General features: G+C 34.2%; 3 protein-coding genes across 5 annotated transcripts; 2 read left to right on the top strand and 1 right to left on the bottom strand.

The window, feature by feature from the left end:
- The first annotated feature begins 3,064 nt into the window (after nucleotides 1–3,064).
- LOC105231274 (protein PDF) lies at nucleotides 3,065–3,828 on the top strand. The gene is made up of 2 exons (XM_011212473.3): nucleotides 3,065–3,313; nucleotides 3,373–3,828. The coding sequence occupies exons 1-2, from the start codon at nucleotides 3,209–3,211 to the stop codon at nucleotides 3,544–3,546; spliced, it is 279 nt and encodes a 92-aa protein (XP_011210775.2). The 5' UTR covers nucleotides 3,065–3,208; the 3' UTR covers nucleotides 3,547–3,828.
- A 736-nt stretch (nucleotides 3,829–4,564) lies between these two features.
- LOC105231275 (threonine aspartase 1) lies at nucleotides 4,565–6,243 on the top strand. Of its 2 annotated transcripts, none has more exons than XM_011212475.4 (4): nucleotides 4,565–4,713; nucleotides 4,825–4,922; nucleotides 4,986–5,941; nucleotides 5,995–6,243. In XM_011212475.4, the coding sequence occupies exons 2-4, from the start codon at nucleotides 4,895–4,897 to the stop codon at nucleotides 6,076–6,078; spliced, it is 1,068 nt and encodes a 355-aa protein (XP_011210777.1). In that variant the 5' UTR covers nucleotides 4,565–4,713; nucleotides 4,825–4,894; the 3' UTR covers nucleotides 6,079–6,243. The 2 variants fall into 2 exon arrangements, with proteins under 2 accessions (XP_011210777.1, XP_011210776.1); XM_011212474.4 differs by having other exon boundaries at nucleotides 4,581–4,748.
- On the bottom strand, nucleotides 6,244–13,969 carry LOC105231276 (girdin). 2 transcript variants are annotated; one of them, XM_029552446.2, is made up of 14 exons: nucleotides 13,524–13,944; nucleotides 12,849–13,265; nucleotides 12,472–12,782; nucleotides 12,330–12,411; nucleotides 12,061–12,257; nucleotides 11,718–12,003; nucleotides 9,997–11,643; nucleotides 9,751–9,888; nucleotides 9,454–9,692; nucleotides 9,312–9,390; nucleotides 9,082–9,248; nucleotides 8,870–8,971; nucleotides 8,637–8,668; nucleotides 7,673–7,837 (listed from the first exon to the last, which is right to left on the bottom strand). In XM_029552446.2, the coding sequence occupies exons 1-14, from the start codon at nucleotides 13,590–13,592 to the stop codon at nucleotides 7,818–7,820; spliced, it is 3,786 nt and encodes a 1,261-aa protein (XP_029408306.2). In that variant the 5' UTR covers nucleotides 13,593–13,944; the 3' UTR covers nucleotides 7,673–7,817. The 2 variants fall into 2 exon arrangements, with proteins under 2 accessions (XP_011210779.2, XP_029408306.2); XM_011212477.4 differs by lacking the exon at nucleotides 8,637–8,668 and having other exon boundaries at nucleotides 6,244–7,837; nucleotides 13,524–13,969.
- Nucleotides 13,970–13,981: the final 12 nt, after the last annotated feature.

Consider the following 13,981-nt stretch of genomic DNA (forward strand, 5'->3'; position numbering starts at 1 on the left):
TGACAACCCAATATTTATTTCAAATCTGCTCGGAAGTCCGTATGTAATTATGTCGTTTTCCTATAGTTAGATGTATGTAAATAACTATTATATAGTTGTTGTTGTCATAGCAACAGAAAAGATCTCTGATAGAAATAGTTTACTTTATCTAAATTTAATATATTTATTTCAAATGTGACAACGCTCTAGTGCCCTATTCGTAAATACATAAACAACAATTCTAACAGTATTTTCGAATGTTACCAAAGAACGGATATTGCACTACAGCTGTGTAATCAATTCCGTTCGTTTATGTTAGTTGGAAATAACGATATGTTGATGTATGTAAGTTTATATCCAAATTTAGAAAGTTGCAACTGATTTGTTATAGGATTTGATAGATTTTCAGGTCAGACATAAGTACATATGGACAGTTACATAAATGAAAATAGTACTGCAATAACTTTTTATATTATATACATATCTTTCCTAACATATTCTATCCTGCCAAGTCAGCAGACAGATTATAAGATAATCCTCAAAAATAAAAATAAAAAAATAAAGAAGTTATTTGAAAACAATTTGAAGATAAGAAGTTCCCCGAAGGTAAATCTTTTGACGAACAAACATGTGGTTGCAAAAATAAAGTTAGCAAAAGAACGTTTCAATATCCCATCTAAAAATTGGCGAAATGTGATGTGGATCAATGAAAGCAAAATTGTTTATTTTTGGAGGAACAGAATCCAGAAAGTATATCCGCCCACTACCAAACACATAACATCACTTCCAGTACACCACCAAATTTTTAATCATTCATCTGAGCATTAGGTATTGGTTTGCTCTTCGTACTATGGTGTTAGTCCTACATATTTTATATATAGCATCCTGAACCGAATAAGCTATGTAAACCTCTTGAAAGATGTTATATTATCATTTTCCACTTGGAAAATGTCTAACTATTTACATGAACACAGCTGTACATATGGTACACTTGCACTCATGTCATTAAGCCACATGAACGTTATGGGGAACAAATTCATAACAGTTCACTTTTATTGATAATTTGAAAAAAGTTTCACAAAATTAAATGAATTCAGTTAAAATATTTGTTTTCATCAAAAAATTTCAAATAAAGAATTCGATGTTTTGTTTAAAAAACTTTCTTTATTTAGTCTAGTATTTTGTTGGGGACCTTTTCTGCAAAATCACTTCCCTGAAGCGTTTGCTCATTATACGAACCAGTGAGTTACATTGGTCCGGGATATTTTTGCTCCATTCGAACTTTAAAATTTGCCACTGCCTAACCTTATTAGGACGTTTTCTTGACGCAACTGCTTTCTTAATAATCCTCCAAAGATTATCTATGGGGTTTAAGTCCGGCTTTAGGCGGTTTATTGCAGGCCAGTCCTTAACGACCCTGGTAAAACATCGACGTAATTTCCACTTAAATGGCTATGTAAATACTGGTAGTCATTTTGCTTCAACCTATGCAAGCAGTCCTACCCCGAATAAAGTGAATCAGCCCTATACCATGACTGATGATCCACCATGTTTCACAGTTGTTTTGTATATCGTGAGTTTAATTCTTGTAATGGTGGTCGCCTGACATTGGATTTACCATTATTTCGAAAAATATTAAACTTCATCACTCCAAGTCACTACATCCCAGAATTTTGAGATCCTTTGCTGGTGATCCTTCCCGATTGATAACCTTGGTTTGATGTCCTTTTTTGATAGTTCGGTTTGCGTCTTGAAATCCACCTATTTAGGGAGTTTTCTAGTAATCTAGGGCGAACTAACTATGCTGATACACGTAACCATTCTTGTGCTCCTTTTCCCCATAATATCACGGAACGCCAAAAAAGGAAACGGCTGGCTCTTTGCTATTATTTGTCTATCTTCAATGTCGTATTTCTCTGTTTATTGCAAAATATTTTGAACCCTTCCTCTAAGAAATGGAGCTGAGCTTTTGAGCGAATGTACATGTACTATATCAGAGTATGTACTTTTCCCACGATAGTCGGGGCTAAGTAACCGGAACGGACTCGGATTATTATCCGGCCAAGGACTACCAAAGCGGCAGAATATATTCCTCGAAATTACTTCAGAAATGTATTCTGCCGCTATAACAACAACAACAACAATAGAGCATGTGTGTTCAAATGTACTCTTTATTTATATGTTTCTATCTATATTTGGAAGGGCAATTAGGTGTTATAACTATTCGCTGGGGTTGTTTTTTTACGTGACGGGTCCCAAACCCAGCGTATAACCCTATGTAGGGGATATTTCGCCTTCTCACTTTAGCTCGCCTTCAAACGGATGTTCTTAGGCTACCCAGAGGATACTTGGTCAAAGACCGGAAGTCGTGAGCTGCTTGAGTCATATGTAAAAGAATCGTTTCTGGCCATTCCCAAGTGAATGGCGATCAGAGAATTTTCCTCACTTGCGTGAACTTCTACACATGACTCCATCCTCCCAGAAGAAGAATTAGGTGTTATGAAAAAAAAAACCAGGTAAACCTACATATGTATGCGCGAATTTAATTTATGTGTAACATTCCCACAAACTTTTAAGGGTTATTCGAGTTTTTCATTTTAACGTTATCAACAAACGAATTTGCCTACAATTGCCGATGTATGAAAATAAGTCTGTAGCATGCATGTTTGCATATTTGCCTCTAATAAAATATAATATTAAATAGTTAATATCTATTTGTTGTGTCTAAATGTGTTTAATTAACCGTTGAATGCATTTATTCTGCTTAATGTTACCCAAAGTCCTCCCTACGGATGGTAATAAAATATATTTAATATGTATGTATGATATATGCACATACATATGTACATACATGAACGCTTGCTTTTACGTATCCGTTAGCAATAAAAACACAGCACCTAAGTGTGTGTAGATAAAATAAATACACATGCATATTCAAATATAGCACTAACATTTGCAGAACTGTATTGGCAGAGTCTATAACAAACAGGTCGTAAAAATCTTAGATAACAGGAAACAAAACAACGCATCTGCGTATCTGCGTTTCTGATTTGTTTGATCTGGAATTGACACTCGCTATAGTTGCGTATACGGGACTCCTGCTGCGCTGAACATGCTCTGTTCAGGTATAAAAACCAAAGCGAATCCTCATAGTTCATCAGTTGTTATCTGCAATCCTTCGGAGATATTTCATCGCTCAGTGCAATATCGTTAAATAAAACATTTAAACATGGTTAAGCTAATTTGTCTGGTTTTCACTTTGATTTTCTGCACAATATTATTTTCATCTCAAGCGCTACCTACTCCCGATGAGGAGCGTTACATGGAAAAAGATGTAAGTTTCACCAAATTTCAAAATTTGTATGTTTATGTATTTACATATACCAATTCCAGTACAACCGCGAATTTTTGAATTGGCTCAACTCCATACAATACCCACAGCCTTATGCAGCCCCTTGCAAATATTACCCGATCAATAGTTTTACTGGACCTGTACCAAAACGAAACTCGGAGTTAATCAATTCATTGCTTAGCCTGCCAAAAAGCATGAACGAGGCTGGAAAATAAATTATGTATTAAAAAAAATACGTCTCACTGAACTAATCTTTCTGTATGTAATTTGAAAATATATAGATAGATACATCCGTTTCGAAGGCAACAGGCAATGGAAGAGATTAAGTATTCCCTATACAAATACATTTTTTTATTAATAAATTGTAAAACAATTCAAATATACTCTACTGTATTACGAATTATATAAAAAATGTAACACGTACAGTGCTTTAATAATAATGTTGTTAATAATATCGTTATAAATCATCAAATAAAAGTAATTGAAATATAAAAGAATTCCAAGAAAATTGTTTTATGGGTTGTAGTTTTTCAAAATACATCTACGTTGAGTTAATAAAGTATGTTCATCATATTATCATGAAGTAAAGGAAACTTATATGATTTGTTAAAGAAATCGATTAAAGTCTTGAAACTATTGGGTAAATTTTTTATTCTACGAAACTTTTTATCTCCCTGTACGTTGCAAACTTCTCTATCAAGTTACGTAATATCACATATTTCTGTAATTATTGGTGAAAGGGTAGAAGATAACCGCATTAGCAGAGAAACATCCAGGAATCACGCTATAAGATTCCTACTTTTCCTTTCAAATTTTCATATATTTGCAATGCCTAAAAGTATGTGATATAAATTGAATTTATTTTATACATATTTCATATACCCTATTTTGTTTGTCTTCAACCGACATAAATCCTTAATTTTTATACTTGCTTCCTATTTTGTAGATTCGTTGAAGCAAAAATTGGCCGAAATAATTAAAAATATACATTAGAGGTTATGAAATACTATTTAATATGTTTCCGGCTGGAAAACTGACAAAAATAGTCAAAACAAAAACAAACAGTTTGTAAGTATCTCCGTAACATTATATGAAATATATATAATCCACCCACGAAATATACGATTGTTAATCTTTAAATTTTGATCTGTAAAGAATTACATTTGTCTGTTTCGAATATGGCAGCCACATTTTAATTGTAAGAGAACTGGGAATAACAAATCGATATACATATATCGTATCGTAAATAATCAGTTTGTATTAAATAAACAACTGCAGATCTAATAAAATATAAGTTTAGTTGCTAACTATCACTGTGCGGCAGTATTATAAACAATTAAATTGAAACACGTTTATTTTGAATAAAAAACAATAATCTAAAAGTAAATATATATGAGTGTATATTTATATCAAATTTGTAGGTTCATGCTGTCATCACTTTCATAGTACACTGGCATTAAATTTGTTTACATTAAATGTTTTGTCTATTTCAGAGATGCAGTAATTTTTCTACTCAGTCGCAAGCAATAAAGAGTGCAAAAAATAATTTCAGAACTTGTTGTAATGGCTGGGTTTGTAGCAGTTCACACTGGTAGGGGAATTGACAACTTTAATTGAACATGAAAATATTGTTTTTCAATGATTTGTTCTTTAGGTGCTGGTAATTGTATAGATGAAACAAAATACCAGCGTGTTATTAAGGAAGCTTGTGTTCGAGCAACAGATATACTAAAGAATGGCGGTTCGGCCATGGACGCTTGCGAGGCAGCAATAGTTCGTCTTGAGAATTGTGGCAATACGAATGCTGGATTTGGATCTAACCTTTGTTGGGATGGTCGAGTGCAATGTGATGCATCTATAATGAATGGTTCAAATTTACACTTTGGAGCTTGTACTAACGTCAGCACTGTACGTAATCCTATACGATTGGCTCGATTATTATGTGATGGTCAATCAACTATGCTATCAATGGAACGAATACCACCAATGGTTATGGCTGGTAGCGGTGCAGAAAGATATGCAGAAGAACTAGGTTGCACTATGATCGACCCAAATGCAATGATTTCTTCTAAAGCAAAACTTTCTTATAATCATTATAAATCTAAAATATCGGCAATAACATCAGCTGCTGATGTACCTACTTCATCTGTTGTTCCGACTCAAGTCAGTGCACTTGATACGGTGGGAGCCGTGTGTGTAGATAGTGCCGGTAATACCGCTGCTGGTTGTAGCTCTGGTGGCTTATTACTTAAAGTGCCGGGCCGAGTTGGACAGGCAGCTACTTATGGTGCAGGATGTTGGGCAACTAACACAACAGAGACTTCCGTGGCCACTTGTACAACGGGAAATGGGGAATATTTAATGAAAACTTTATTAGCGAAAGAAATATGTGTCGATTTGTTAACAAGCGATTGTGCCGTAACAAGCTTACATAAAAGTTTAAAAAGTAAATTTCTTGAATCACCATTCCTTCCCGTTGATCAAGAATTGTATGCCGGAGCCCTTTCGCTTATTTACTATCCTCATGGCAATACCGGGGAAGTATTATGGAGTCACACAACAAAATCATTTTGTGTTGGCTACATGTCCACGCAACAAAAAGCACCAAAGGTGAGTACATTGAATAATGCGGTTTTATGAAAAAATTAATTTTTGTCTTACAGTTCATATATTCCCCACTGCCAACGTATAGTATAGCGGGAAGATCATGTGTAGTCAATGGGCATAATTTCCATTTACGCGTCTAATCGCCGCCTCAGCTGCCATAGCCTGCATTAATGATGACAGCATTTATTGTGAGTGCTGGCGTTGCATGTATTCAACATTCTTTATTTATTTTCGAATGTTTTCGTGTACAAAACAAAATGTTTATATACATACATATACTAAGAAAGCACAATTGTGATCAAGAATTTCCATTCGAAAGTCATTTTTATTCAAAGATTGTGTGTTTATTATGTTTGTAAAGTATATATTAATTTAAAAAAGGCGATTTACAAAAAGTAAATACATACTTATAAAAAATATAGTAAGTATATAGGACGATTTATATATGATATATATATAATATTATAGCCAGCTTAACAAGTATTTTTGTATTCAATTGTGAGGAAATGCTTTTATTTTTGCCAAAGCATGAGTGACCGAAGCATCGATCGCCCGTATAGTTTTAAATTTATCCTTTATGTATGTATATAATACTCATAATTTCTATAGTAGATAAAGGCAAATGTGGTATTTCGAAAACTTGCAACATGTGTAAGCATTTATTGCCGTATTAGATGTAAAGATGATTTCTATAAACTAGAAAATGTGTGCATTTATAGTTACGGAATCGATATTTTATTAAGTAAGCGCTATACTAGAGTAAAATATATTAATGTTGTGTAACTCTTTCGTTGTGTATATTTGGAAGAAAATTCATAAAATAATTACTTTATTTCCAGCAATGACTATTCGAGTTCCATTAGGTATACATACATATGTATGTATATAAGTGGTAAATAAAATTGTGCGCATTGTAGGACCACTATGTATAACTATGCGAAAATAATCACAATCAGAGTAATAAGAAAAATCGTATAAATATTTTGAAATGGAAACCATGGTTTTTGGAAGTACTATTTATTTGGGTGAATCCCATGAATGTAGATGTGCATTTAACGAAAATCTAGCATGATAAAAATGAAGAGCCTCCATTAAATTCGAATAAATTAGAATTATTTCACCAAATGGCAGTGGTATGTTAAGAGGAAATGTACTGACTTAAGTTTAAATGATTTTCCAAACGAGTTTTGGAAATTGCTCTGCTATTGCATAGTTGCTAAACTGTAACTCAAAATTACTTAAGGCTTCAAATATTTTCGAAAACATTGGCCTATCTAATTTGCTTTTCATGTATTTTAAAGTTATATACGCGATACGTTTTTGAGTATAATAAGAGCTAACTACATATTCCAGATGGCTATTATCTAAACACATCCATACTCGTACCAAATACTGTTACTTTTATCGTCAGTACGTTTTCGTAGTGATTTATCATCCTGTGTTGCATTTGTGCTTGTCACTGGTGTTGAATTATTACTTGTTATAGTTGAATCACGTGATGTGCCCGGTGGCATGTTGCACTCCGAATTAGTATTACCAATCGTTGTATTGATGCGGTTGTACATAAGGAATGTAGTCGGATTATCGTTATTTGGAACGGATGACAAATTTGAAGGCGTCTGAGGTTCGGCAATGCCTACTCCAGTACCACCAACACCCATATCTGCCGACATATATGCGTCGCCAAGGGTGCCGGCACCTGTCAAAGTTGTAGATGTAGAACAGGCACTTGAGTTTAAAGCGCAATGAGAATTCGACATTTCACCACTGTCACCAACTTCACTGCAAGTACTGTTTGTTTCGGGTATTTTTTGGTGCTCATCGATTAAATAAACTGTGCGCCGAGAACCGGCTGTGCCCAGTGTTAAACTGCTACCCGTCACATCTGGCGCTTCAAGACTGTTGAAGAGAGAGAATACACATATTTTTACTATATTTTGTTAATTATTAAATTATTGCAAGTTGCCCAACAAAAAAAGTTCTAAAGGCTGGATATGTATACATATTGTATAAATATATTATATATTAATTGGCACGTACATTATTCGAATACATGAAAGCAATATTAACAAAAGTGCATGCTAATTTTATTTGATAAAAAAAAAAATAAATAAATCATTTTAGGCAGAAAAAGCTTCGAAATAATTTATGCACTACATTACTAAAATATACAAATTTGAGATTCACATGTTTGCCAAATAAAAATAACGTCACACACCATGAAACATGTCAAATATCTTGCACACTAATTGTCTGAACAAATTGTTCTAAATAGTGGGTGTGGGCGAACGTCGCCGGTACTGAAAGACAGCAACAGCTGTTCAAATGTAAAATTGTTAGTGTTGCAAGAGCAAGGTTACAAATAAATTGAAAAAATATACATATATGTATATACAAATTAAAATTGAAGTACGAAAACAAAACAAATACTATTGCTTTGTGTACAATGGTCAGAAATGATACGTCAGTGATATAAAAATATCGAGAGCGTCTTTGCTTTAGATAGTGTGGAACATGTTTACGTTTTTTTTTTTACTGGGGTCTAAAATATTTATTTGGCAGGCGGGCAAGTGAATTTAAGTTCACTTATTTTCTTTTTATTTGCCCACAAAAGCGTAAGCAAGTCATTAATGCACAACAATAATTGCAATAGCGATATGCGTTAACCCAGTTCATCGTACTATGATCGAATATTTACCGAAAAATCGCCTCAATACTTTTAATTTCGGTCTAAGCCCACAACCCATCCAAGTAAATCAAGTCCGTGCCCAGTTTCCATTAACATATAAACATATATTTGAAAGTAAAGAAATGTGTTGGAATAATTGGAATGAAATATAAAAAAAAAAAATTTGTTTAAATAATATATGTATGTAAACAAAAGTACATAATCGGTTCCACAAAATTGATAAGTTACTTATGTTTACTCACCCGTGGACGCTATTTCTTCGAGAACTATTCAAATCCGTTCGCTTTTGTGATTGCAAACTACTTCGTATTCCGCCGCGGGAAAGTGTGCTATCAATTAGGTCTCTATAATTTAATAATAAATCAGACACATATACATATGTACGGAAAAGTTTGTTTTTTCACAGAAACATATATTTTACGTATTGTACATAGTATGTATTAAATTCACTTACCGTTGCAAACTTTGCCGTATAGCCAAGTTGCGTTGAAGCAAGTGAGAATCGGATTCAATAGACATTGGTTCTTCTATGCTATTGTCAGAATCATTACCACCTGATTCAGAGCCAACCACGAATTGCGACTGATTAAGCCGTGAGTCATCCACCCATGAACGGCGATTCTAATTTAAATTGCGTTAAATTATATGTTTGCTATTTTTTGCGGAAAAGGGTACTACACTCACTCGACTTGTTGGCACCTTATTTATAAAGTCAGATCCGGCTTTCTTTACACGTCGCACAATACTGCTCGCGAAAGGTTTTCTGAAAAAAATATTATTTTAGTTATAATTTAGTAAAATTACATGTTATTATATATTTACACACTTTTTTGGCAAAACAGTTTCTGGCTTTTTGTAATGTTCCATTATTTTCTCCTCCAATTTTTCTTTTTGACGGCTCAAATTATGCAGACGCTCTGTATAACTTTTCTCTTCCTCGCGGAAATGCTGTTTATCCTCCAGCGAATGTGAAAGTAGCTCGTGATATTGCGTCAGCAATTGTGAAACATTGTCCATTAAAGTTTTTCGATCTATGTCCAGATGTGCATTTGTTTGAAGTAATACCTATATAAACGGAAATTTTAGTAAACAGCGAGAAACTAAGATAAAATAATTCACTCACTTCACACTGTTGGGCATAGTAGGCGGCATCACTTTCCATGGTTTTGATGTGGTCATTTTTGGAATCTAACTCACGTAACAGCTCGGCAATTTGTTTCTTTAACTTATTATTTTCTGGGCGTATCATTTTATATTGTTCCTAAAAATTAAAAAAAAAAAATAATAATTTTCGTTATAGTAGGTATTTGTAGGATGTAAAAATAATGGCAAATATTTTAGCATAATAGTTATTAGCTAGGCAACGTACCTGAATATTCTTATACTCGTTTTTGAAACGGAACAAATTTCGAAAATCATCTGTCAGCTTGGAATGTTCTGTTCGCAATATTGTTAAATCGTTTTCATAGCTCTTCAATTTAGCATTATCCTTCGTTAAATCCGCTATACGATTTTCTAAATTCGAGATATGTTCTCTTAATTCCCGTGCTTCGTTTCGAGAATCGCGCTGCATCAGCTTGAGTTGCTCTTTGTCAGCGGCAAGTGATTCATATTCTGTTGAAAGCTGATCATGCAAAGTTCGCAGTGCCATTAAATCATGTTGTACGTTTTTATTTTCTTGTTTAATGGACTCGCTTTGCTTCAACAGTTGATCCTTATCGGAGGCAAGCTGTGAATTAGCTACTTGTAATGCGACTAACTGGGTGTTTAGCGTAGATATTTGTGAACTCAATGTCACCACGTCTACATCGAGGCGCGCCTTTTCTGCCTCCAGTTGAACATTTACTGATTGAAGGTTTGTGTTGAGTGCGCTTAGCTCGGTGTTGGCTTCCTTAAGTCGCAAAATTTCGATGCGATCGCGCCCGGTTGGTGCAGTTAAGGTAACTTTGTGTTCGAAGCTTAGCTCCTGTGGCTCATTATTGGATAGCTCAATATTTTTTTCAACGGTGTAGATTTCCTTGCGATGACACAGCACACATATATCAGATTTTGTGTTTTCGTTTTGGTGTTGTTCTTTCGATACATTCAACATAATTTCACGAACTGTCTTAAAAGTTTCGGGATTGCGTACCAACTTTTCGACTACAGTTTCTACATTCAGCTCGCCATTATCGTCGGTATGGCCACTATCTGTTAAACCTAATTTCTCTAAATTTTGACGCACTTTATTGGTCGCTAATGTACCAGATACTAAATCATTGCGAAGTGTCAGTATTGTATCTGAATCAATTTCACGCTGAGTCATTAATTCTTGATTTAGTTTTTCCAGTTCTATGACTCTTTGCTGAGTTTGCTCAACTTTAGTTAGTTCCTTTGTAAGACGATCAATCTCTTTGGTTTGCGCTTCAAGCTTTGCTGTCGACTCGTCTAATTGAACTGATTTTCCTTCAGTATTCTCCTTCAATTTTGCTACTTCCTTCAAAAGACTGTTATTTTCTCGTTCACAAGCACATAGCTTCGCTTCCAAGTCATAAACTTTTTCTTTTAACTTACTCACTCCTTGTGAACGCTCCGTTAGCTGGTGAATTTCCTTTGTGCGAGTGTCCAGCAAACGATCTAAATCATCAGCGCGACGCTGTATACTTTCGTTAAGTGTTTGTAAGCGTTGTTTCTCTTTATTTAAAGTTTCTACATGCTGTTCCACGTCCAACAACTTACTACGTTCTAATTCGCGTTCTTGGCTTTGTCGTTCATACGACTTTTGTCGATCGTCCATTGTATCTTGCAGTTTTTTATTCTCTTCTAACGCACTTTTAAATACCTCTTCCAAAGCAGTATTCTGTTGTGTTAAACGTTGGATGTTTTCTTGCATCTGCTCAATTTTCAAAGAAAGCTTCTTTTTATCCTTTTCAAGCTCAAGAATTTTGTTCGTAGACTCATGGAATGAGTTTTCTTTTAGTTGCTCCAACGCAGCAGCTAATTGTTTATTCTTCAATTCCAGTTTTAAAATTCGTGTCTGAGAAAAAAATAAAAATTGAATACCCAAAATTTTAAAAATTATCAGAAATCAAAAATCAGAATAATTGCTACCTGCGCATCATTGGTTAGTTGTTCTGATAAACTATTATCCCCTGAATTACATTCGTCCTCATTGTCAGAATATGCGCTATCAAGCCTTTGAGTAGTGTTTAGAGTTTTTGCGGCTAACTGTAATTGGGTGTTTTCCTCCAACAGTTCTTCTAACTTGGAACGATCAACGTTTCTCTCCAAAGCCATATCGTTTAGTTTCTGTTTATATTTTATAATTTCAGATTCCAAAGTCATGACGTGCTCTGAACGTTTCCGCGCTCTTTGCAGCTGATCTTCTAGCATCTCCCTAAAGAAAATTGATTTATACTAACGTGTCGATATTTATTAAATTTTACGTATTTACTTAGTTTCTAAAAGCATTCGATTATCTTCGCGTAACTCCTCAACACGTGTCTTGTAGAATTCTGCGTCTGTTAATTTTTCGCGGAATTTTTGAACTTCAATTTCCAAACGATCAGCGCGTTCAGCTCGCTCCCTTAAGACATCAACTTCATCGCGGTATGCATACGCCCGTTTTGCCTCTGCATACCATTCTTGACTCTAAAATTATATAAATAAAACAAAACTAGTAATAAAACAATTTATACAATACTTCTTCAAATCTTTACTCACCTCAGCTCTTAATTTTTCATATTGCGCACTTTTATGATCGAGCTCCTCTCGCAATTCAAGTTGATTTTCAGATTTTTCCTCTCTACAAAAAATTTAAGATGTAAATGTTTACAACAGTAAATTGAGAGAATATGTTACTTACAATTCCTGACGCAATTTACGAATTTTTGATTTCAAATCAGCAAGTTCTACTGCCATGTGGTTATTTTCGGAGTTGGAAGTTGATAAACATGGTGTGGTCAACGTGCATGATAATGGTGATAATGGCATGTTCAATGAACCATCTGCACAGGCAGTCATATTTAACTCTGTATCCGCGCACATTGAAGCAATCCAACGCAGATACATATTGTCACGTTCTTTTGTCAGCCGCAATATATGATTGTACATGTTAACAGGGGTTAGCAAATTTACAGATTCCTTTGTTAGAACGAGACTTTGGTCTTCTGTAACCTATACAAACAAAGACAATGTACTTTTTCAGCAAATTATGTTCATCCATTACTACTATAATCTTACTTGTTTTATCAATCCAACAATTGCATGTTGTGTTTCAACGTCCAACATTTTAATGCGTCCAATAAAGGCTTCGCGATTAGGACACTGCACTGCAGCGCCTAACAACAGTGTTAACAAAATTTTCATCTGCTCCAAGCCTTGTTTAGATTCAGGATGGTATCCTAGGATATAGACGTCTGGAAGAACTAGAATGGTATGTTCTAATTCTTCCTCGAAAAGTGATTTCAAATTGCGTGCGATGCATTCGAAGTTTTTCGATCGCGCTATACATAATGATACCCCGATTAAATCACGTACATCTGTTGGGTGGTTCTGAGGTTCTGGGTCTATTTGCAACCACACACTATGGATAATATTGCCATCTAACAAGGAGGAATAACCAGTTAATACTTCTGGACGGGGCAAACATGATTCCAACTGAAAAGTGATTGCAAATATATTTCAAAATTATAAAGAAACATACAAAGTTTATAAATATGCATATAGTATGTATGTATACCTCCAAACTGGGCATGCCAGCTTTATTTGGAAAATCGACAGACAATTTAATGGTTATACAAATACAATATAAATACATTGAAAACCTAATTAGTAAGTACTGAAGTAAAAATTGTAATACTAAAATATATTTAAATAGTATTTTTTCATAATTATTTATCATTTGTGTTAACTGACCCATGTTACTAAAGCTCCATTTATAAATTCGTCAATTTCCAAAGGAGTTGCTGTTCCGGCATTAGCCATTTTGAACTTTCACAGAGTCCACGGTGGCATTCAATTGCTTTTATTGCAAGTTAAAAAAATGCTAGCACAATTGTTTTAATTTCACTATTTCACTTTTTTCCTGAACAATGAAAACTGCCACTCTTCACATAACCACGAACCCACTTTCACAAATCATAGAACATAATACAAATATAATAGAAATATTTTCATATTTAAAAAAGACAGGTAATATCTATTTCACTTAATAAAATATAACTTCTACTTTTCTTCAGACAAGATTTTATTCTGAAATATTTTGAAATGCACAACAGTAATGAAAAATTTGCTATACATGTAATTCATGGATAAATACCACTTAAATACAAAGCCAGCCACAGGGTTGCTAAAACCAATGTTAAAAACAGGGT

This window comes from Bactrocera dorsalis, unplaced genomic scaffold, assembly GCF_023373825.1.
Source record: "Bactrocera dorsalis isolate Fly_Bdor unplaced genomic scaffold, ASM2337382v1 BdCtg027, whole genome shotgun sequence".
Taxonomy (NCBI): Eukaryota; Metazoa; Arthropoda; class Insecta; order Diptera; family Tephritidae; genus Bactrocera; species Bactrocera dorsalis.